Genomic DNA, 26,259 nt, shown 5'->3' with positions numbered 1-26,259 from the left:
GAGAGCGAGAGATTGGTTGAGTGAAGCTGAACTAGACATGACTGGGCAGGGAGGAAGGTCAGGGCGAGGCACTGTGTGACATCAGTAGAGGAAAGCTCAGCCTCTCTACTAGGGAGGAGAATGTGGGAACAATATGTAAATAAAAAACAGATGGCACAAAACCACAGGACCCTCTAAAACGCTTACAGTGGAAAACGGAGGCTTATGGCGGCTTTACCTGCTTAGATTCAGACTCATCCCTGCAGATAACTGTGCAAATAACCAAACCAACCCAGGAAATAATATCTACAGCACCGGTAGGTAACTTCCCGGGTTAAAGGGTTCATTAACTTCCTTTTCATTGCCTCTCCAAAATTATAGTGACCCTCTCGATGCCCAATCACCACACCCAGCCTTTTAAAAGAAAACACTGGAATAAAGTGCTTTTGCACCAACGCTCAGAACCTGAAGCATTTAAGGATGTCCCTACAGCTGCTCTTTTCAGGAAATTAGCAGGCCAAAAGCAGATTGTGTAACGTAAGGTTACTGCTTATTCTCCATAAATCTAATATCCAAATGAAATCACGCTCTTGTGCTTGTAAAGACTAATGCATAGGCTGCCTAATGGATAATGCACTTAAATTAAACAAATGTATTCTTCCTCAAAACGTCCTCTGGACTGGACACAGGTGTCTGTTAAAAATGGGTTGGGAGTGGGGTAGGAGGGTGCTTCAGTCCCTTTCAGACAATTTTTGTGAACAGATTTCCATATCTTCATTCCGTTCCCGTACCATACTGGGGTATACAGTATTACCGGTAGTGCACACAAGGGTCGCCATTTCTTTCGAAACATTTATTTTTATGATGCTAAGAAATTGCTAGCAAATTCCGATAGCAGACCCCTAGATAAATACTAAAAACCCAAGCGAACATAAAACAAAATCAGAGATAATTGTATAAACTTTATGAGCTGGGTTGTCTATCTCAAAAGGCTACTCACACTTGATCCAGGAGGGGATTGATTGTTTTCTGCTGTAACCATGAAGATTGATTTTGCAAGCTAGCAAACCAAATGCATAACTGGAGCCCTGAGCTAAAGAAAATGTATTTGACACTTAGATAATTAACTTATAGTTAAGATATTTAGCTCAGCAGTGAATTTTAAAGTGTAACTTAATCACCTCTCATGCTGCTCAACAGTGGACGTCACATCACAAAACTTATCCCATGTGCTCTGAGAAGATAAAAACAGCTCATCTACAAATAGGCTAACTAGTAACAATTTATATTTTTGTCAATATCCTTTTCATGAATTGTGATTTTTTTAAACATTATAGTATAGCAGGTATTTTGTTTTGTGTGTGTTTTACAAATGTTGGAGTGTGACGAGGCAGGGCTGGTGTCCAGGGCAGCTGACCTGCAGGGCTAAAGGGCACTTCAGTGTCAGACCTGCTGCTGCAGCCTCTCTCCTCCTCAGCTGCCACCGCCACACCGCTCTCCAACAAAAGGATCAGCCAATTAGTTTCACAGCCAAGCCTGAAGTAGTCTAGTAGTTGTAGTAAGGGCGATATCATTTCCCTGTCAAGCTTGCCCTATTAGCATGTTAATTCCAAGAAAGATGCTTTAGGCTCGTCAACATCTTGTTATGTCATAGATCTCATGATCAATGGCGGATTTTAATTTGAACCATTGTGTTCCTGAGCTCGTCTGAACGCTGTGCTACCAACGGAGCTCTGGGTGGATTACGGTTGCAGCTGATCATCAAGCTCCATCACAGCTGAGACAGAGAGAGAGAGAGAGAGAGATCAGACGAGGCCTGTACTGCCCTGCCAAACGACACGCCTTCCTGGGCACAAAGGACAATATTGCCACAGCTCCCAGGAGATTGCCCCTTGACCCCTTTACGGGAAGAACCTCAGCGTAATAGAGCATATTACTGAAACAGTCATCATGTAAGACATGGGAGACAAATACACAACTGTGTATTCTCATCTTGGCTGTCAATCAGGCACTGCTGCAGAGTTTATTTCTGGATCAAAAAGGGGCTTAGGTTGTGGGCGTGGCAATGGGAGTGGTCGGCTTGTTGGCGCAGCTGTATTTGGGACGACATTTTAGAGGCCTCCCCCATCTTGGCTGTGAAGAGAAGTCTTAGCATTTCTCTATGGAGCGGAGAGAAATTTGAGAGTTTAAAGAAAATTTCCAGCGATTCTACTTATTCTGCCATGAAGCAGAGAGAAAATGTTGCCATTTTAAAGCTAATTTACTGCAATGCCATGCATTTTGACATGGCTAATGTTGTTATTCTGCTCGAACAGTCAATACTGCTAAATTCATTGTTTTTGGAATTTTCAATTCACCCGGACTGTCTAGCTTTTATTTTGGTGACTGTTTGTCCTCAAAGATTATATTTAAAAATATATAATCATAAATTAATTTGACTTATATAGCGCTTCTCTAGACACCCAAAGCGCTTTACATAGTTAAATGGAAGCTCACCACCCCCAGTTAGTGTTCTGACAAACACTAACTAGGGGTCTAGTTAGTGTTTGTCAGAAAAGGACTTCAATGTCAGAAAAAGTCCCTGTGCTGGCTCTGTAAGTAGTGCAGAGTTCAGAGAAATGGGCATCCCTGATTATAACCTACAGTTAAATATTAAACCATACAAATGGGAATATGAGATTTATCTCATTCAGAGAGCAGAGTGAACAGTCAAACAGTGCAGAAGCCCAGCTATCGTCACTTTGGACAAACCTGCATAAGGAAATGAGTGACGCTAAAATAGTAAACAGGGTGCAAGGGGCGGGTCCATCAGCCTTTATGGCCAGAGGTGTGGAAGAGGCAAGAGAGCAACAGCTGGCCTGTGACCAGCCCTTCTCCTGTTTCAGATCAGGTTTCAGGCCCCAGATGGAGCCAGCAGCTGCCCCCACGTGATAGCAGCACTTCAAACATGTCTGCGACAGCTGATGAGACACAGAACACTGTTACCAGTTACTCAGGCAGCTCCGCTCTGACATGAGATAGAGGAGTGGACCTCCATAGCTAATGGGACAACTACTACTGCTGCACCCAGTTCCCCTGCTACTACACAGCTCTCTCCCCACATCACAGCACTGGGTTTTATAGTTCATAATAAATACTTTCTAGTAGGGATGCACAATATATTGGTGAACATATCGGAATCTGACAATATTAGCTTAAAATGCCAACATCGGTATCGGCCCGATGTCTAGTTTAACGCCGATGTGCAAAACCGATGTCAAAGCTGACATGCATACCTATATAACGTAGGTACAGGACATAATGACGCCACGTAAAATGTTCCACTACAAGTGCAACACAGCATTCCTAACCTAGCCCACAATGTCTGCTGTGTGGCTCGAGTAGTCAACATGTCGAGTCGTCATTTGAAAGAGTAAGAACATTTCAGCGAGACAACTCAGATGAAATACATTAACGCCAAGACAATGGAATTCATTGCCCTTGACAATCAACTGTTCTCTGTCATGGGTGATGTCGGCTTTCACCAACTGGTTCGAGCACCGGTACACGTTGCCCTACCGAAGTTACACAGTAATAGCGTCACTGCTATTAGCTTCATGACATACTATGGAATGCCGTTTGGGTCTTTGCATGTCATAAAAGATACGTCCAACAACACTATTTGACCCGTCAAATAACAGTTCTATTATAGAATGTTGTGTGTTCTGAATTTGCATGTGCAAGCCAAGCGCCACCACTACTATCAGTAGCACTGTCAAAGCTGTACAAAAAAAGCAAACACCGGCCACGAATGATGTGTTTACAATACCGTGTTGGTAATAAAGCATTATTTGTTAAACCGCAACTTTTTGGGTAGCTAGCTAGCTTTAGCTTGGTACCTAGCTAGCACCAATACAACCAGCCTGAAAACAAAGACCAGTAAAAACTGCAGTCATTTTCATTATTCTTAGCAATGTTTTAGGAATCCTATGACCAGCACTGTAGGTGCGCGAGACAACTTTACCAGCATCATAGCATACGTATCGATGAATCGTTATGACACATCAAATACGAGTGATAGTGTAATCAATGTGTAATAACTACGTAAAGAATGTATGAACGTGTTAAACTATGTGAGGTGCAGTCATATTCAAGTCCTGATTGGTCAACAAGCTTATTTGACACATCAAATAGTGTTATTTGACACGCAAAGACCCAAACTGCGTTCCATAAGAAATCCTGGTTGAGAATGAAACGACTGAACAAATGAACAACGAAACAGCACAGCAAGTAAGTGAAAGAAATAGGTTTCGCTTATGTTTTACTGGTCATGGGGACATACGTAAATGCCAACAAAATAACTTTTTGGTCGGCGTGTGTGTAACCTTTATTTAACTAGGCAAGTCAATTAAGAACAAATTCTTATTTACAATGACGGCATACCCCGGACGACGCTGGGCCAATTGTGCGCCGCCCTTGGGACTCCCAATCACAGCCAGATGTGATACAGCCTGGGTTTGAACCAGGGACTGTAGTGACGCCTCTTGCACTGAGATGCTGCATCCATGTGTGTGTGTTAACTATTTAACTGTACTAGAATGCTTAAAAGGCCACATATCGGTATCAGGTGTTTTTTTGGAAAGGAAAATATCGGATAAGGTTATTGGCCAAAAATGTCATATCGGTGCGTCACTACTTTCTAGAACAACAGCTTGATGTACAAGATGGGCATTGGTTAATTAAGCCAGTAGCCTGTACACAAACAGCAGACTTTTTACATCACAGAATTGGCATGCTGATCAAGCGATTGTACTTTAACACACTTCAACCACCACCACAAGCTGCAAAGGGAATGATACAGTAAAATGTGGAATAGGATACTGCAACTCTGGTTTCCATGATATGGTTGACCACAATTCTGTCTCTTCACATGCCACAGCATGTCCTCTGTGTCACACTACTATCTGTTTTCACATAGCTACATATCCTATCCACTAAGTAGTAATGAGCACTACAAGGTCATTCCAATATCCGTCATTCAGCAGTGGGGACTTGTATAGAGTCTCCATGGAAGTGTATTTCACTTACAGATGTAGGATCTTACATTTTAGCCAGTTTGCTACAGCAGGAATATAATTCTGCAACAGGAAATGTGAATATGTGGATAATAAATTGAAATTTTTGTAGGGTTTGACACATTTTCATAAGGTAAAATCAAGTAAAATGTAATTACAAAACTTCAGAAGCCTTTTTAAACCTCAAATGTCCTGCATTGAAGGAAAGTTCTCCTGCAACAGGGTGATCAAATTAAGATCCCAGAACTGTAACACTCTCCAACAGCAGTGAGTTATTGCTAGGGGATGTGCATCTTTCCCTTTGAAGACAATTCAATACATGGGCTACGATAGGATACAGGAACAATACGCTTTAGTTTGAAGCGATTCAGTGTGATTTGGTTGGATTAGACGAAAGAGTCTGTGCGATTCGGTTCGATGCACTAACATTTGTTGCATTAAAATTCATTTTCCATTCTAAATTCAAAATATCTGCTAGTGATGGAGCTCATGAGCTGGGCTCTCGGAGCGGACTTCTGTTTGCGAGACGTGTGTGTGTAAATGATGTATACGTCTATGATGTAGTACAGTGAGCTCCAAAAGTATTGGAACAGTGACATTGTTGATGTCTTGGCTCTGTACCCCAGCACTTCGAAGTTGAAATGATAGAGGGTATTTCCATCCATTTCGGGTGAACTATTCCGAAATTACAAGACTTTTTGTACATAGTCCCCCACATTTCTGGGGACCAAAAGTATTAGGACAAATTCACTTATGTATTTTTGGTCCCATATTCATAGCACGCAGTGACAACATCAAGCTTGTGACTCTACACATTTGTTGGATACACTATTTACCATTCATTTCAAATTGGGCACAAAATCATCTGAAACAACCAAAAACAAACAGCAAATGCATCCAACAAATGTGTAGAGTCACAAGCTTGATGTAATCATTGCATGCTACAGTAGGAAAAGGGGACCAAATACTACACTTTTTACTACTTTAAAACAAGTGAATTTGTCCCAATACTTTTGGTCCCCTAAAATGGGGAGACTATGTACAAATGCTGTAATTTCTAAAAACTGTTCACCTGAAATGGATTAAAATACCCTCAAATTAAAGCTGACCATCTGCACTTTAACCTCATAGTCATTGTATCATTTCAAATCCAAAGTGCTGGGGGTACAGAGCCAAAACAAAAAATGTCACTACCCCTATACTTTTGGAGCTCTCTGTATGTAGGCACCTGAGCTGAGCCATAAAGGAAAATAATCTGTTTGTCATTTTTGCAGATGAAAAGTGTTAGAGCTAATAATATCAATATTTATTTTTAAAATTAGCTCTGACCGAGTGCATTGATTACTGCATTGTTGGGAGGGCTTGCAAAAAATGAATTTCACTGTACTTGTACACGTGACAAAACTTGAATATATAGCAAAACTTTGGATTTCATCCAATCTCATAATTTAATGGTATAGACTGTCTGGAAGTTGACTGACTTGGGAGTGAGCTTCTCTTCTTCTCCCGCTGTCCTCGTTATGAAATTATCTACTTTATCCTGTAAAGTTAAGCAAAACTACCAAAACTGTCACTGATGGTGAACCTGAACAATCAAAATAAAATTGAATGTAAGCCATGATCAGCATGTCTAGCCAGATGAGAGTTGTGCCTCCGGTGGTAGTTTAGGCTACTTTTATTCCGGTAAAACAATTTAACAGTGCATTTGATCAAAATCACCTTACAAATTATATTGGTGGTCACTCAACTAATAAAGCCTTTTATTGAGTATTTGAATGCTGAAGGTGACAGGCAGATGTGCAAGATCAGGAATAGGCCTACCTCTCGTTGGTCAGTGTGCAGTTTGACTAGGCTAAATGACTTGTAGATCAATGACTGTCAACACAATTGCATGCTTAGTTCGACACTGAAGGAGAGGAATCAGTTAATATTAGGTATTTTCAGAAGGTAGAAAGAAAGTAATTTGAGCAACAAATATTAGTGAACCGGCGATTCGTAAATTTTAAATCTATTTCCTGACCGATGCATGCTACATTTGGATTGAGTTGGGGTCCCATGGACCGATGAACTCATGTCTTAAACATTTGAACCGGGGACCAATTCGTATCAGTGAATGATTACATCCCTAGTTATTGCTAGTGAAAGCAGAAGCTGTCCATCAGTCAACAGCAGGTCCAGCCCACTAGTAGTAGAACACAATGCCAGTGGTGTAAAGTACTTGAGTAAAAATACTTTTAAGTACTACTTAAGTCGTTTTTGGGAGGTATCTGTACTTTACTATTTATATCTTTGACAGCTTTTGCTTTTACTCTACTACATTCCTAAAGAAAATATATTTTTTACTCCATACATTTTCCCTGACACCCGAAAGTACTCATTGCATTTTGACAGGAAAATGGTCCAAGTCACACACTAACAGTGGGGCAAAAAAGTATTTAGTCAGCCACCAATTGTGCAAGTTCTCCCACTTAAAAAGATGAGAGAGGCTTGCAATTTTCATCATAGGTACACTTCAACTATAACAGACAAAATGAGGGAAAAAAATTCAGAAAAATCACATTGTAGGATTTTTTATGAATTTATTTGCAAATTATGGTGGAAAATAAGTATTTGGTCACCTACAAACAAGCAAGATTTCTGGCTCTCACAGACCTGTAACTTCTTCTTTAAGAGGCTCCTCTGTCCTCCACTCGTTACCTGTATTAATGGCACCTGTTTGAACTTGTTATCAGTATAAAAAACACCTGTCCACAACCTCAAACAGTCACACTCCAAACTCCACTATGGCCAAGACCAAAGAGCTGTCAAAGGACACCAGAAACAAAATTGTAGACCTGCACCAGGCTGGGAAGACTGAATCTGCAATAGATAAGCAGCTTGGTTTGAAGAAATCAACTGTGGGAGCAATTATTAGGAAATGGAAGACATACAAGACCACTGATAATCTCCCTCGATCTGGGGCTCCACGCAAGATCTCACCCCGTGGGGTCAAAATGATCACAAGAACGGTGAGCAAAAATCCCAGAACCACACGGGGGGACCTAGTGAATGACCTGCAGAGAGCTGGGACCAAAGTAACAAAGCCTACCATCAGCAAGGGCATTGAAGATGAAACGTGGCTGGGTCTTTCAGCATGACAATGATCCCAAACACACCGCCCGGGCAACGAAGGAGTGGCTTCGTAAGAAGCATTTCAAGGTCCTGGAGTGGCTTAGCCAGTCTCCAGATCTCAACCTCATAGAAAATCTTTGGAGGGAGTTGAAAGTCCGTGTTGCCCAGCAACAGCTCCAAAACATCACTGCTCTAGAGGAGATCTGCATGGAGGAATGGGCCAAAATACCAGCAACAGTGTGTGAAAACCTTGTGAAGACTTACAGAAAACATTTGACCTCTGTCATTGCCAACAAAGGGTATATAACAAAGTATTGAGATAAATAAGTATTTGTTCAATAACAAAAGTTTTCCACCATAATTTGCAAATAAATTCATTAAAAATCCTACAATGTGATTTTCTGGATTTTTTTTCTCATTTTGTCTGTCATAGTTGAAGTGTACCTATGATGAAAATTACAGGCCTCTCTCATCTTTTTAAGTGGGAGAACTTGCACAATTGGTGGCTGACTAAATACTTTTTTGCCCCACTGTATCAAGAGAACATCCCTGGTAATCCCTACTGCCTCTGATCTGGCGGACTCACCAAACACAAACGCTTCGTTTGTAAATTATGTCGGAGTGTTGGAGTGTGCCCCTGGCTATCTGTAAAAAATAAAAAATAAAATTGTGCCGTCTGGTTTTCTAAATAAGGAATTTGAAATAGTTTATACTTTTACTTTTGATACTTAAGTACATTTTAGCAATTCCATTTACTTTTGAACAAAATACTTTGTCTTTTAATAAAGTAGTATTTTACTGGGTGACTTTCACTTGAGTCATTTTCTATTAAAGGTATATTTACTTTTACTCAAGTACGACAATTGAGTACTTTTCCCCCACTGCACAATGCTGTGTAGTAGAACACAATGCTGTGTAGAACACAATGCTGTGTAAGCCTCATATGTGGTACGTTTAACAACCACCATCCACCGTACCTCCAGCTGTCAATAAATTACTGTACATGACGGAGAGAAATGAAAGACCAACTACCCCTCCTTATAGAAGGGCAGAGGCCGATTTCAATTTACTGTCCTCGCCCTAAGCATGAGTGTGTGTGCGTGACGGGGAGCAGGGGTCCCTCATCTCTACATCCATGGCAGGGTTATTGAGGGGGCACCAGTGCATTGATGACCTGTGGACTAGGGACCTGGCAGTCAAGGAGAGCAGAGGAAAAATGGTATGGCTATATTTCAAGTAAATGGCTTGAATGGGAATTATGAGCTGCCATTATCGTAAAGCCCCCCCCAGTGTGTAAGCCTGCAGTGTAATTACAGGAGCGGGCTCCTGCTTCCATCACTGAGGGGTTTGTTAGTGTGAGAGAGCGCACAGCTGAACCAAAGACTAGACCACTGTGCGTGGACAAGGCTGGCTAACAAAGACGACCTTTCAGCGCTCAACAATTTTTTGCTCTGCTTTTTTTCCTTCTGTCCATGAACGTGCAGTGCAGTTCCAGATACTCTGACAGAGAGCTGTGACTAATACGTTTTTTTCTGTTCTCACAAGTCTGGGAAGGGTGACACTGGCCTTCACCTTTGTCCCAGGTGCAGGCGTCGCCCAATAGCACGCACCCTGCTCGTGCAACTTGGTACGAGGCAGAGAAAATACACAAGACACTTGTCAGTCCATAATGAACAGAGGCGAATTAATCCTGACAACACAGGAACCATATTAGACTGGGCTGCAATGTTCACTGGGTATCCAGGGCCTGCCTGAGTGAGTGCCCAGGGAGGTGAAGGCACAAACCTGTGGGCAGCTGCACTAGACTGGAGGTCAGCCAGCAGAGTTAAAGCAGCACTCGCCACTCATGCCCAAACTGAGGTCAGGGCCTCAGAGGAGAAGACACAAGTCAAACCAGCAGCACATAAAAGTCTACATTTCACAGGAGAAAACATATTCCTGGCAGTGTTAACCCAATCAGTCCCGAGACCCCAGCAAAAATCAGCTTTTCATTGATCTGCATGTCCAGCCCTTATATTTAGCCTCACAATTAAGTGTTTTACCTTTTTCTTTTCAGGACAACCAGGGCTACTAGTAGAAACAATATGAAATAAAACAGTTGCATTCATGAGTCTTATTGACAAATAATAAAAGGTCCGCCAAAGCAAAAACCTGATAAATTCATTTAGATGAATTCTGTAAGTACATAAATTGCTTGCTTAGTGGGAAATTAATATCCAACTAGTCAGTGACAACTGTGTGGAGTTTGACAGCAACTATGTGAGCTTATTACAGTATTATAGACACTGTCCTGGGATTCTCTATTCTCTTCTATGTAGAACCCCTTACCTTCTAACCACTGGTGTAGCTTGTGAGCGTCATAAAGCAAAACATAATACACATGCTCGTGGGAGTCTCAGCATTTCAAAGATACACTATGTGGACACCTGCTTTTCGAGTAGGTACCCCTTTGCTGCTACAACAGCCTCCACTCTTCCACGAAGGCTTTCCACTAGATGTTGGAACATTGCTGCGGGGATTTGCATCCACTCAGCCACAAGAGCATTAATGAGGTCGGGCACTGATGTTGGGCGATTAGGCCTGGCTCGCAGTTGGCGTTCCAATTCATCCCAAAGGTGTTTGATGGTGTTGAGGTCAGGGCTCTGTGCAGGCCAGTCAAGTTCTTCCACACTGATCTCAACAAACCATTTCTGTATGGACCTCACTTTGTACAAAGGGGTATTGTCATGCTGAAACAGGAAAGGGCCTTCCCCAAAAATGTTTCCACAAAGTTGGAAGCACGTCATTGTATGCTGTAGCGTTAGATTCCCTTCACTGGACCATGAAAAACAGCCTCAGACCATTATTCCTCATCCAAACTTTAATTTGCACTAAGAATTGAGGCAGGTAGCGTTCTCCTGGCATCCGCCAAACCCAGATTTGTTCGTCGGACTACCAGATGGTGAAGCGCTACTGCTCCAGAGTCCAATGGCGGCGAGCTTTACACCACTCCAGCTGACACTTGGCATTGGGCATGGTGATCTTAGGCTTGTGTGCGGCTGCTCGGCCATGGAAACCCATTTCATGAAGCTCCTGATGAACAGTTCTTATGCTGACGTTGCTTCCAGAGGCTGTTTGGAACTTGGTAGTGAGTGTTGCAACCAATGAAACGATTATTACACGCCTCAGCACTCGGCGGTCCCATTCTGTAAGCTTGTGTGGCCGAGCCATTGTTGATTCTAGACCTTTCCACTTCACAATAACAGCACTTACAGTTGACCGGGGAAGCTTTAGCAGAGCAGAAATTTGACAAACTGACTTGTTGGAAAGGTGGCATCCTATGATGGTACCACGTTGAAAGTCACTGAATCCACTAATTTGAAGGGGTGTCCACATACACTAAAGTATATATATTTTTTTTCACCTTTATTTAACTGTTTGCTGTTTGATTGTTTGCAGCTCCTGGCCCCGGGCCCCTTCGGGATCCGCCCTTGTCTCACAAACATAGCTCTAGCTCAGTCCCTGTTAATCACATTGGTACCAACCGACAAGGTAGAAATAGATTAATTCAAAATGGTACATCCCAGAAGTTAGTAGCTCACGTAATGTTTAAAAGGGTTTAAAAGTCCTAAATCACACCAGTGCGGCATTGGGACGGGCATGGAATTTTGGATGACTAAGTGGTCAGCCAAATGACCGTGGTCTGCTTAATAACCAACCGTTCGAATAGTAAAAATAATTATTTCAAACATTTTCTGCTTTACTCTGCTCCTGAACGCATGTGCTGCCATAGAAATAGAATGAAAAGAACGGGCGTCCCCATTCAAGTCAATGATGGTATAATGGGTGGACTGGCGGCCATTGCAAGTGTACTCAAAGTAACAAAGCTATGTTGAAGATGACAAAGTTTAAAACAAGGGATTCTAATATCCCATAACTCTTCACAACAATGGGACTATGCTGGTCCCAGATTTGTGACGTTTTCTTAACCTGTATATTTTTCGACCTAGGAGCAAAGCAGGGAGTAAAAGCAGGAAGTGTACTTATCAGTATCTGCTTTGAAATGTTGATTCAACTGACATTACAAAAAAAATACATTCTAACGTCATTTGAATGAACATTCTACATTACCATGGAAATGATTGCATCACAATACCAGGCAGCCATTGCGAGTGTACCCACGAGTTTACCAGTCAAATTACCAGGGTTGTCTCACTTCAGATGGCGTCACTCCTATGCAACACTCATCCCTCAACCGATCTGTCTTGTAGAACATGGAACATCTCTAAAAAATGTAGATTTTGCTCATCCGCCTAAAACTAGTTCCAAATTCAGAAAATCACTCCTCTCTCGGTAGCTATGACGCATTGGCTACTAAAGCAAACCATGCTTGATCAGCTGAGCAAACTTGCAACAGCTAGCAGCCTAGTGCAAGCTTGTTTGAATGGCCATATGCTAGCTAGCTACCAGTTTGTTGATTAAGTTGTACGGCGCCAAAGTTAGGGGACTGTACTCAGAAATCGGCATGTATCTGACTGACTGCTGGCACTGTGCCTCACTACTTTGTAACATTTGGCCAACCCGATGGCGCAAAGAGCAGTGCTGTAATGCTAGAAATCTGCACACTAATAAAGGCAGAAAAGATCATGAAAACAAGGGCTGGGAATTTCCAGGGACCTCGACACGATATTAACACAATACTTTGGTGGCGATACGATCATGTGATTTTATTGCGATTCTTTATTCCAAACATATTGCTCACCATATGTCTGCTGCAGAGGGACAGGAGATAACTTGTTTTCTCATGGCTTTGATCAGTCATGGAAATAAAAGTGCTGAAAGCAAATTGGCTCCCTATTTAAAAAGGAGATGGAGAAAAAGCTATGATGGAAAAATACTGGAGTTTTGGGTGCAGGTACAGCCAACTAGCGCAAAAACATTGCGATAGTCAAAACGATGCATAATCAAATAATATCCCGATATGTAACTATCGACCCCCCATCACTAATGAAAACTCATTTGTGCATTAGCTAGAACTTTACTACACTAGCTAGTTAGAGGGAGTATTCAGCATTGAATGTGTGAACTGTCGATGTTAGCATCCCTGCCTTGCGTTTCATATGGATTAATTGGCTCAGCCAGCAGGCAGACACTAACTAGCTACTTTTCGTGCACATTTCAAAATTCATAAATATTGATTCTCATTCTACCACCACAAAACAACTTAGCTATATGTAGAATTAGGTAGTGAAGAATTGCTCATGAAAAAAAAACATCAATATTACAGTTTTATTGTTTATGGTAAGATTTAACGCGCATGTTTTGAGGATGAAAGGAGGTTCAGTGGACGATGTTACCTTGGTAACATTTTCAAATGTTAGGACAGCATATTGTAGCCAAACGCATTTTTAGCTATCCCATGAGTACTATCAGAAAGATCAGTAAAGACAGCCGCGTGCCATCTGATGTGAGAAAATGGGTTTAAAGGTCCGAAGCCCATTCTATTCATTGTTTGCTACAAGACCTTGCTTGTTTTAGCAAGGGGCAATAAAGTTATCCTGTTCTTTAGAGTCCATGTTAATTGCAGAAATGGATTCAACTGCACAAATGCCCGGCCGTCCCGTCTTCTGTTAGCTATTCGTTCCACAGAAGAAAAAATTAAAATAAATGTACGGTTATTAAATGTTCATGCCGGTCTTCATCCAGAACTGTCACTAACACCGTTACATGGTAATTGTGTCAGTCCTAGTTAATTAAGATGCCCAGTAAGGCCTTTAAGTGTTGCCTGGCTGAACAGGTCCAGGTCGCTTGCTAGCTGATGAGATCAAATCGACAGGGCACCATGCCATTGCCCTAACTATGAGAGTTGAGGGAGTAGTCAGCTGGTAACTACTACAATTGAAACAAATTCTTTGGTTCATTTAAAATATACTCCAGGAGCAACAGGGCCAAAAGATCCAGTGATGTTACAGAAATAATCCAAGAGCTGGATATGGCTGTACATTATACAGAATACCCCCCCCCCCCCAAAAAAAATGATGGGATGCCTCACAGACAGAGAAACAGCATAACAGAGGACTTCAGGAGTAGAGATTAAATTTCAGCGCTAACCTCTGCTTTCAATGAGGTTAGCAAACCCGTAAATGTGCCTAGTCAGAGATCATGACCTCCCCGGGAGATCCAATGTAAAGATAATCATACATTGTCCAGTGTGGCTGTGTAGGTAGTGACGTCAAGCCCACACTCGAGTGCAGATTTCAGACACTATCTAGGACAACCTTCTCTCGTAGGGTGCAGAGTTACACCAAGGCCTTTTTCCAGGAGAATTCTAATTGGCAACTTCAAATGACCCCAATAAAACACAGATACCAGTGTTTATGGTGACATTCAAGCTTACACTGATCCTCTGTGTAGGACTGACACATGACTGGAGGATGAAAACAGAAACTTAAGTATGTTGCAGAGGAAGCTCAGTTTCTGTCTGGGCCTCCCTTCACCAATCTGAAAATAAACAAGCCTTGCCGTTTCATGTGGTTTCCCAGACCAACCCTCTGCGTGCTTCAAAACTAAAATCTTGACTTGCAACCTCTTGAGTTTCTATTTCACTTTTGAGCTAAAAAGGCAAGAGCTCTGCTGTGTGTTTGTGCGTATGTGTACACATCACCTTGAGATGGATGGTACTGTAGTTGACTTGTTCTCATAGTGATATTGTGCAACAACTCTGGAAGCTCCCTGAAGGAGATCTAGTGGCTCAGTTTGTATTATATTAAAGAGAAGGAAGAAGAATCAACTTCCCAGCTCATGACGTGTACAGTATATCATGACCTGGGCAGTTGATTCTTCTTCCTTCTCTTTAATATAATACAAACTGAGCATGGTTGACTCATTAACTGTGCATGGGTCCAAGCTACAGATATGTAAATATTTGCCTGTTGGGGGAAGAAACATTGTCAGCACTCAAATGTTTCCTGTCTCTTAAAAGGTCGCCAAGTCATCAGGGATGGGGTGTTCTGCTGCTATTAGGAAACTGGATTTAGTTACCTTGGCCAAACTACAGTAATACTAAAACATTTGTCACAAAGCAGAAAACCAATGGCAAACTGCACTAGTTGTTGTAGTGAAGAGAAATGTTAGATGGGAGAGGGTGGCAAAATATAGACCTACAGTATAATTTACAAAGAATAGTGGTGAGGATGATTAATGTAGGAGTGCATCCAAACAGAAACATATCACAGCCATGCTGTTTAGTCAAGCATGTTGGCCTTACCAATTTGATGGCCACATATTCGTTGGTGTAGAGGTTCTTCCCCAGCCGCAGCTCTCCAAAATTGCCACAGCCGATTTTTTTTCCAACGCGGAAGTTTGGGCCAACCATAAGAACCCCAGAGTTGGTCCCTGTACCCCGGACAGTCCTGCTGCCAGCTGCCTTAGACATATTTTTCCCTTCCTCCGTCTCTCCCTTACCCACCTTCTTGTCAAAATCCATAAGCTTGTGATACCCTGGCCTCTCCACGATTACTCCCCGGCCATGCAAATCACAGAGGCGCCAAAACAACAAGGACTCTTAGGGGGGAGGGAGGCGATACAAAGACAGAAGAAAGGTGTTTTATAGAAATGTGCAGTATTAAAAGCCACTTCCACTGGGTTAAACTGCAGCCAAAACACACAGTATTTATATCTGGCAATGTTGTACTGCATACGCTCTTCTCTTCTTTCTTCTCCTCGTTTATGGAGGTCGACTCCTTTCTTCTCCAACTCCAATATCAGAGTAGCATGTCCCTGCCTGAAGGGGACAGGTTGTGCTAGCATGCACCCACGCACACACAAACACACACTCATACACAACAAGCACTCTGAATCCCAGCTACTGGATCCACAACGCAGCTTGGCAACTTCCCCCAAAGCCCCTCATTGCTTCCTTCTGGTCAGTCTTTGGTAATACAGCAGACATTCTTCATGTTCCAGTGCCACGGCAGAAGAGGCAATGGTGGAGACAGTGTCAACAATGATGAGGTACTGCAGTAGTCCTGTTCGGTTTAGTTGGATATCTGAAAGACATGCAAACACACACTAAATTAGCCATTAGGTGTAACTGAATCCATTACAGAACATCTTGGCAAATACTTTTGAAAACACATTTGCAGTGATCAGTTATCAATTACATGTATTTTTTTATGATAAGCCTGAAAGACTGGAGAAATCTGCATGACATCTCCAAACAAGTCTGAGATAAGATCTTATAAAGGTTAGTAGGCTACTCATCTTTCATACATTTCCAGCCTGAAGTAGAAATGGGATCCATTTTCAGAGTAGCACATGCAGTGAATTCAATAAAACAATCAATACGGGTGGAAACATCACATACTAGATGGAGTTTTAAGATGAGAACACCACATCTTTCCATGTTGTACCATCTTTGAATGCCCGAAAAACCTGCATCTAAACACACTATAGGGCCATGGCTTTGGACAAAATGTGGTCCTTGCCTATTAGCTGTAAAGGCTCAACCGTGACCGATTCATAGGGCTTTTTGAATGGACAAATTCAACTGTAGTGTGCTACATAACCTAAGCTTTGTACAAGTTCATCATCATATCAGTATTCAGTGGTAGCATTTGAATAGTTCATAGCACACATTAAGGTTTCTGTATAACCCTGAGGCCCAGCTTTCCTCCCTCTCCTCCCCTTGGGACCTGTGATGTTGTGGATACTCGTGGAGAGCAGGTAATGCCAGCAATATTGTCAGGCAGCTATGCTTTCCTCAGGCAACCCACTTAAACTGATCAATGACTGACAAAATGCCTCTCCTAATCCATGTAGCTTGGGAAACTGATTCACATCATAGAGTAAAGGAGATGCATTGAAATAGAGGGGGGAAAGGGGGATAGCTAGTCAGTTGTACAACTGAATGCCTTCAACTGAAACCACATGGCTTACCTATAATATCCATGTTAATCATTCAAATTATGAAAAAGTATTAGATGTAAAGAAAAAGAAAGTAAAACAACTTTCCCAATGCCCAGAAAGCTTCTTACAGTAGTTGTAGAATAAACTAGGCTAACTTACACGAGTAGAATAGGCTAAATGTCTGAATGTGTGTGTTTCTTTGCCTGTGCAAAGAGTGAAACAATAAGCAAGTGTTCAATCATTGTCTACTTACAGTAACAACACTGGTCAATCAATGAAATGGAAGCCCCTTTAGTTGTATCCACCACCACAAGTTATGAAATAGAGAGTACTGAATAGAATACATTCTTCTTCCATCTCAGTCATGTAATCACAGATAATAAAACTAAAAAAAAAGAGGGAGTTTTGTTTGGAGTGGGGTAGCAAGTGTGGCTAGTTTTAATTGGGAAACAAAATTTCAATCTGAAAGTAAAAATAACTTTATTTGAGTCAGTGGTGATGGGTCTCTATCCAATCTACTTGGAGAAATTGAAAAGCCACAGAAACAGAACATTATACTACAACGACTAGTCACTAAATACCACTCTGTTATGACCAAACAGTTACCAAATATTATATTGTCACATTAGTTTTCACCTGACAAGTTACCAACAACGTGTGGTGTTATGAGTAGCAACTGTCTTTGTTTACAATATAGTTATCCTTCAAGCAATATAGCTAAAGATACTAGCTAGCTATAAATAAAATAGTATCGCTGCAAATGACAACATAGTGATTGAACCATTGCATTGAACCCTTTTGGTAGGCATTTGACAAGGAAAATAGACAATGAATGCTGGGCATGTTTGCTAGACGAATTTTTACGCAATGTTTCTTGTTAACTAGCTAGCTACTGGCCTAACCTGCTATTCTCAATTTATATCCAGAGAGTTGAGTCGTTAGCTAGATAACAGTGACATAAACCAACTAGACGATAGCGTCTGTAATGAGTTAGCTAGCTAACAAGTAAACATAAAGTGACAAACTAAAGCTAGTTTCTGTGACGAAGGCAACTGGCACTGGCTAAAGAAGGCCTCACATCAAGCTACTGCTGTAGCGCGCTAATTTAGCTCATTCTCGTCCTCTTCGTGCTAGCGGTTCTATGGGCGGCACCTGCTGTCAAGTTGTGTGGGAAAGGCATCCAGCTAGCTACCTATAAAACCGCTACCTGTACGAAGAGGACAATACTTATGACCAATCTGTGGTTTTAATCTTCTTCAACTTGTCAACTCCGTAAACACTTCGTGACAGTGAAAACCCGAGTCGCTTCAACCGTGGAAAATGTATCAAATCGTTTCAGACTTGCAAACTAGCTATAGTTGCAAACTAGCTACTAGTATCGCAGCTGAGCTGCTGCTAGCACTGCAGGTAATTTGGGAAGTGGCCAACAGTCTCTGAGATAGTGACTTATCAACAGTTTGTCGTCTTTCTACGCTAGGTTACCACTTTGTAAACTATGAAAAGTGTTAGCTACTGTAGTTAAGTATACTCATCGGGTAATAATTGAAAATACCATCGTTTAACGTTACTGATTGCTCCCAAAACACACTGATCAGTCCCGTACAGCTAAGCAAGCTAATGGCGCCGAGTAGAACAAGCTAAAACTGGACAGAACATCTAATATTAATTACATAACCTTCATTTCATATCAATCAAGACACACCCTTCTAATATAGTTAGATAGCTAGCAGACATAGCTAGATAACATTATACGAGGCTTGTAGCCGTACGTAAAAGAAAGTGCATTTCACCACAAAAAAACTGCGTTTGTATTCAGTTCCCAAATATATCAGCGGGCAACTCCTTAATCTTCACAACCGAAATCCATTTGCAGCTAGCTAGCTAGCGTTAGCTAGTTAATATACGGGTAAATGCCTTCTGGAAAAAAGCACCCCTATTTAAACGTGTATAGTATCAACAAAGAACATATTTACCTGCCTTTATGTTCAAAGTGGATGCATCAACATGTTCACGTATTTATGAGATGTAATATCTTCGCCCCTCGCTAGCTAGGGCTTGATGTTGTTGTCTCGATTTAAGCCTCCCCAGCCGATAACTAAGTAAGCGTTCGATAATTCAGCGTCACCTTCTTCCTCTCCCATCAGCGCTGGTTAACTAGCGCACCTCGCTTGGAGAATATGACTAAATCCGTACAGATCAAGCTACCATGAAATATTCGTGCGTAGATGCTGGGTCAGTTTCCAGCCGTACAATTTACGGAGATGCAAATGTTGATATTTTGTGAAATACTGGTCTGTAATTTGGTAACGTATACCAGCATTTATTTGTCTAACTTTGGTGTATTGAGGGTGCTTTCTATATAACCCACTACCACTAGACATAAAAGTAGGTGAGAGTGGGGCAAATTGAGTAGCCCTTGTTTCTAGGAAACCATTAGCTCTTGAAAACCACAGTTTAGTGCCTCCAGTTGACGACCTACACCTCCTCCCCAGTCATCTAAAAACAGATTTATGGGCAATCTGATGTCTGGATTGGTTTACAGCATTTACAGAGATGCGGCCTCCTTAGAAGTCCGAACATTCAAACTTCTTGTGCTTCAGGGAGCTATCATATGCTTCCAATAAATTGGTCTGCACCGCACCACTCACAGTGATTCAGGGCTAATTTCTATAGCCATCCAGCTAATTACAAGCGACTGGCTAAACGAAAAGACCTTACTTCTTCTGAGATGTTGGAGTCCGTTTCCCGGTGCTTGATATAGGAGTTCAGCCAACATAGCATGAAATAAAAAGGCAGCACAGTTTTCCCACCTGCATCTCCATCCCGAATCTCCCCATTGCCCCCCCACAGCAAAATGTGTCTATATTTAAGCTATTGTTTATATTTGTATTTCACACTATGTTCAGGTAAATATCTGAGTATAATGCTTTATATGGATGTCAACCCCAATTCATGTTCATGTCATAGTGATCAATCAACTGCATTACAGTTAAAAACGACTGACTGCCACCATCGATTTCTGTATGCTAACTATGCTACCAGTTTATACGAGTGGGAGTTCAAATTTAGCAGTCACTTTTTCTGAACCTGAAAGTGACAACTTTGAAAGGTTATGCAGCAAAAACAGCCAAATACAGTTGAAGTCGGAAGTTTACATACACTTAGGTTGGAGTCATTAAAACTCGTTGTTCAACCACTCCACACATTTCTTGTTAACAAACTATAGTTTTGGCAAGTCGGTTAGGACATCTACTTTGTGCATGACACAAGTAATTTTTCCAACAATTGTTTACAGATAGATTATTTCACTTATAATTCACTGTATCACAATTCTAGTGGGTCAGATGTTTACATACACTAAGTTGACTGTGCCTTTAAACAGCTTGGAAAATTCCAGAAAATGATGTCATGGCTTTAGAAGCTTCTGATCATTTGAGTCAATTGGAGGTATACCTGTGGATGTATTTCAAGGCCTACCTTCAAACTCAGTGCCTCTTTGCTTGACATCATAGGAAAAATCAAAAGAAATCAGCCAAAACCTCAGAAAATAAATTGTAGACCTCCACAGGTCTGGTTCATCATTGGGAGCAATTTCCAAACACCTGAAGGTACCACGTTCATCGGTACAAACAATAGTATGCAAGTATAAACACCATGGGACCACGCAGCCATCATACCGCTCAGGAAGGAGATGTGTTCTGTCTCCCAGAGATGAACGTACTTTGGTGCGAAAAGTGCAAATCAATCCCAGAACAACAGCAAATGACCTTGTGAAGATGCTGGAGGAAACCGGTACAAAAGTATCTATATTCACAGTAAATATTGACATATATTGACATAACCTGAAAGGCCGCTCAGCAAGGAAGAAGCCACTGCTCCAAAACTGCCTTCAAAAAGCCAGACTACGGTTTGCAACTGCACATGGGGACAAAGAAATGTCCTCTGGTCTGATGAAACAAAAATAGAACTATAGAATAGAAAATGTGTGGGCAGAACTGAAAAAGCATGTGCGAGCAAGGAGGCCTACAAACCTGACTCAATTACACCAGCTTTGTCAGGAGGAATGGGCCAAAATTCACCTAACTTATTGTGGGAAGCTTGTGGAAGCCTACCTGAAACGTTTGACCCAAGTTAAACAATTTAAAGGCAATGCTACCAAAAACTAATTGAGTGTATGTAAACGTCTGACCCACTGGGATTGTAATGAAATAAATACAAGCTGATATAAATTGTTCTATCTACTATTATTCTGACATTTAACATTCTGAAAATAAAGTGGTGATCCTAACTGACCTACAACAGGGAATTTTTACTAGGATTAAATGTCAGGAATTGTGAAAAGTTTAAATGTATTTGGCTAAGGTGTATGTGAACTTCTGACTTCAACTGTATATCCTAATCGGATTTTAGTAACCACGTTGTGGGCCTGTTACAAATCATCAATCATGACGGATTTTACAAATATCCACTTTGTTAGATCAGATTTGTTGAATGTGCACCAATCCAGTGTCCTTCCATCCCCCATGGTCTGCATTCCAATTACCTCTTTACCGAATCTATCTCCATTACCTCCCCAATCTCTTTCCAGGAGTTCAAATTAATTTTGTGTCTTAGAAATCCCTACATGAGGTATCATAAAGATCAATTTTATTCATGAACTTGTTCTGATAGTCTTTTTGTCAAAGTTCTCCATGTTTATTGTCAAGGTAGTAAGTTTGTTTGAGGCGCATGGCATTGCTGTATGTAGCTCGATTTGGCCTCCGCAATTGCGTCACACTCTCCTCTCGACCTTATTGGATCAAGCATTTTACACACAGGTGTTCGGTGCACGCTTGATAGCTAATTAGCACAGGTCTGTCTTCCGTTAACAAGTTATGTAAGATGGCGATATGAAGGAAGAACCCACATGTAAAAATTGGTTAGGTCCCAAAAAATGTATTTCACAAAGTCAAATGAATTTATTGTGTTAGAGGTTTCATGATGCTTGAATCTAAACCAAAGTAGATCATTTTAAGATTGTTCTATACATCAGTTGGGGTCTCTAAGCTTCATTATGAGGTCCTAAACCTAGCATGAAAGTGCATCCTTATAGCTGTGTGGGCTAATATAGTCAAAATGTTTGCTTTACCCCATATGATAAAACTCATGCTATATACTGTGTCAACATTTATGATCACTATTTTTAATGTACAGTTACAAGATGACATGGCGTTATACCCTGGGTTGTCCTGAACAGAATTACCCTAATTTGCTGCGGACCCCGCATTTGAATGCAGTCCTTGACTCCATTCTATGCGCACCAAAATTACAATCTGCTTCCCTGAATTGCATTGTGAAAGCCTAACACTGTAAAATCGCATTTGGTAATTTAGCTAATCATGTTGACATTAGAACAAGCTTTCACATTATGCCCACCCGACCCAGATTGCGATTTATAATGGACCATTTTTGGATTGCATAAACAACAACAATAATTGTTTGATGGCGGGGATGCAGGGCTGTGTTCCAAACAAAACAACTACAAGTGTTCTTGCTCTAGTTCCTCGACTGCACATCTAGGAGAGCTCAAAAAGCACCTTATAGTTGAAGACTCTTCTTTGAGTCATAGAAGTGCATTGAAATGACTTAGGAACTTACATATTGGAGAGGTGTGTGGCCACTTGGAGACAACAGTTTGACCTTTCTCTCAAACCCTTGGAATTGTTTTGTCTTATGTTGCACCTACCCCACAATTTCAAATAATATTCCGATCATATACTTAATGTATCCAGAGTATTCTCAGATTTCGTTATCAACAAATGCTGTGAAAAGTACAGTAAATGTAAAATCAACAATCTAATGTTTCGATTCAGTCTTGTCAGGTGAAGTGTTGTGTCCTCACCTTTAGTCTAATAATTTCCCCATAATTTCCAAATGGTTCCCTTTCAATTGCTACCATGGTTATGCATATTCTTTCCATATTTCTTCTGTAAGACACATTTAAATGTAGCCCTATCCATATAGGCCAATTCCCACAGGTGTAACTGGTTCAAATGTATGCCAAACAAAAACCGAACATTGCAAAGTTAAACAAATCATACCACTCTATGCACAACAATTTTACAAAAACACATGTATTTGAAGAACAGTGCAGATGCAAAAAAAAAAAAATTAAACCTTTTTTAACTAGGCAACTCAGTTAAGAACAAATTCTTATTTACAATGACGTCCTACCAAAAAAATCTATAAATATAGAACAAAACACACATCACGACAAGAGAGACACCATAACACTACATAAAGAGAGACCTAAGACAACAACATAGCAAGGCACCAACACATGACAACACAGCATGGTAGCAACACAACATAACAACGTGGTAGCAACAAAAACATGGCAGCACACCAACACTGTAGCAGCACAAAACATGGTACAAACATTATTGGGCACAGACAACATCACAAAGGGCAAGAAGGTAGAGACAACAATACATCACACGAAGCAGCCACAACTGTCAGTAAGAGTGTTCATGATTGAGTCTTTGTATGAAGAGATGGAGATAAAACTGTCCAGTTTGAGTGTTTGTTGCAGCTCTTTCCAGTCGCTAGCTGCAGCGAACTGAAAAGAGGAGCTACCCACGGATGTGTGTGCTTTGGGGACCTTTAACAGAATGTGACTGGCAGAACGGGTGTTGTATGTGGAGGATGAGGGCTGCAGTAGATATCTCAGATAGGTGGGAGTGAGGCCTAAGAGGGTTTTATAAATAAGAACAACCAGTGGCTCTTGCGACGGGTATACAGAGATGACCCGTTTACAGAGGAATATAGAGTGCAGTGATGTGTCCTATAAGGAGCATTGGTGGCAAATCTGATGCTCGAATGGTAAAGAACATCTAGCCGCTCAAGAGCACCCTTACCTGCCGTTCTATAAATTAGAGTCCCCGTAATCTAGCATGGGTAGGATGGTCATCTGAATCAGGGTTAGTTTGGCAGCTGGGGTGAAAGAGGAACGATTACAATAGAGGAAACCAAGTCTAGATTTAACCTTCGCCTGCAGCTTTGATATGTGCTGAGAGAAGGACAGTGTACCGTCTAGCCACCCTCCCAAGTACTTGTATGAGGTGACTACCTGAAGCTCTAAACCCTCAAAGGTAGTAATCACACCCGTGGGGAGAGGGCATTCTTCTTCCAAACCACATGACCTTTGTTTTTGGAGGTGTTCAGAACAAGGTTAAGGCAGAGAAAACTTGTTGGACACTAAGAAAGCTTTGTTGTAGAGAGTTTACACAAATCGGATCCGGGAGCGGCCAGCAGTATAAAACTGGATCATCTGCATATTAATAGATCCTGCTGCCTGAGCTATGTTGTTGAAATTTTTTATATACACTGCTCAAAAAATAAAGGGAACATAAATAACACCTATAGATCTGAATGAATGAAATATTCTTATTAAATACTTTTTTCTTTACATAGTTAAATGTGCTGAAACAAAATACACAAAAATTATCAATGGAAATCAAATTTATCAACCCATGAGGTCTGGATTTGAATCACACTCAAAATTAAAGTGGAAAACCACACTACAAGGCTGATCCAACTTTGATGTAATGTCCTTAAAACAAGTCAAATGAGAGGCTCAGTAGTGTGTGTGGCCTCCACGTGCTTGTATGACCTCCCTACAACGCCTGGGCATGCTCCTGATGAGGTGGCGGATGGTCTCCTGAGGGATCTCCTCCCAGACCTGGACTAAAGCATCCGCCAACTCCTGGACAGTCCTGTGGTGCAAAGAACAATGGTTGGTGGTGGATGGAGCCGAGACATGATGTCCCAGATGTGCTCAATTGGATTCAGGTCTCGGGAACGGGCGGGCTCATTGATAATATGGCCAGTCCATAGCATCAATGTCTTCCTCTTGCAGGAACTGCTGACACACTCTGTCTTGCATTAGGAGGAACCCAGGGCCAACCGCCCCAGCATATGGTCTCACAAAGGGTTCTGAGGATCTCATCTCGGTACCTAATGGCAGTCAGGCTACCTCTGGCGAGAACATGGAGGGCTGTGCGGCCCCCCAAAGAAATGCCACCCCACACCATGACTGGCCCACCGCCAAACCGGTCATGCTGGAGGATGTTGCAGGCAGCAGAACGTTCTCCACGGAGTCTCCAGACTCGTCACGTCTGTCACATGTGCTCAGTGTGAACCTGCTTTCATCTGTGAAGAGCACAGGGGCGCCAGTGGCGAATTTGCCAATCTTGGTGTTCTTTGGCAAATGCCAAAACGTCCTGCACGGTGTTGGGCTGTAAGCACAACCCCCACCTGTGGGACGTCGGCCTCATACCACCCATGGAGTCTGTTTCTGACCGTTTGAGCAGACACATGCACATTTGTGGCCTGCTGGAGGTCATTTTGCAGAGCTCTGGCCAGTGCTCCTCCTGCTCCTCCTTGCACAAAAGGCAGAGGTAGCGGTCCTCGCTGCTGGGTTGTTGCCCTCCTACGGCCTCCTCCGTCTCCTGATGTACTGGCCTGTCTCCCTGGTAGCGCCTCCATGCTCTGGACACTACGCTGACAGACACAGCAAACCTTCTTGCCACAGCTCCCATAGATGTGCCATCCTGGATGAGCTGCACTACCTGAGCCACTTGTGTGGGTTGTAGACTCCGTCTCATGCTACCACTAGAGTGAAAGCACCGCCAGCATTCAAAAGTGACCAAACATCACCCAGGAAGCATAGGAACTGAAAAGTGGTCTGTGGTCACCACCTGCAGAACCACTCCTTTATTGGGGGTGTCTTGCTAATTGCCTATAATTTCCACCTGTTGTCTATTCCATTTGCACAACAGCATGTGAAATTTATTGTCAATCAGTGTTGCTTCCAAAGTGGACAGTTTGATTTCACAGAAGTGTGATTGACTTGGAGTTACATTGTGTTGTTTAAGTGTTCCCTTTATTTTTTTGAGCAGTGTATATATGCGTCTTAGTGTGACCGGTGTGAAATGGATAGCTAGTTAGCAGGGTGCGAGCTAATAGGGTTTCAATAGTTGACGTCACTGAAGTAGTTGTTTCTCTTGCTCTGTAAGGGCTGTGGTTTTTGTGGAGCGATGGGTAACAATGCTTCATGGGACGCAGTTGTTGATGTGTGCAGAGGGTCCCTGGTTTGAGCCCAGGTAGGGGCGTGGAGAGGAACGGAAGCAACACTGCTATTTCAGCATTATTCTGCCTATTTGCAGAATAGACAAATGTAAACTAAAAA

At 41.8% G+C, this 26,259-nt stretch overlaps 1 protein-coding gene across 5 annotated transcripts in view; it reads right to left on the bottom strand.

Moving 5' to 3' along the window:
• Nucleotides 1–15,763, bottom strand: part of LOC111972163 (casein kinase I) — a 31,965-nt gene extending 16,202 nt beyond the window's left edge. For all 5 annotated transcript variants that reach the window (XM_023999050.2, XM_023999051.2, XM_023999052.2 and 2 more), the window contains exon 1: nt 15,391–15,763. In XM_023999050.2, the coding sequence (XP_023854818.1) occupies nt 15,391–15,609 (219 nt within the window). In that variant the 5' untranslated portion in view covers nt 15,610–15,763. The remainder of the gene's footprint in view (nt 1–15,390) is intronic.
• Nucleotides 15,764–26,259: the final 10,496 nt, after the last annotated feature.

Source organism: Salvelinus sp. IW2-2015, linkage group LG13 (assembly GCF_002910315.2).
Source record: "Salvelinus sp. IW2-2015 linkage group LG13, ASM291031v2, whole genome shotgun sequence".
NCBI lineage: Eukaryota > Metazoa > Chordata > Actinopteri > Salmoniformes > Salmonidae > Salvelinus > Salvelinus sp. IW2-2015.
The sequence above is the reverse complement of the archived record's forward strand: the minus strand, read 5'-3'. Positions and strand labels throughout refer to the sequence as shown.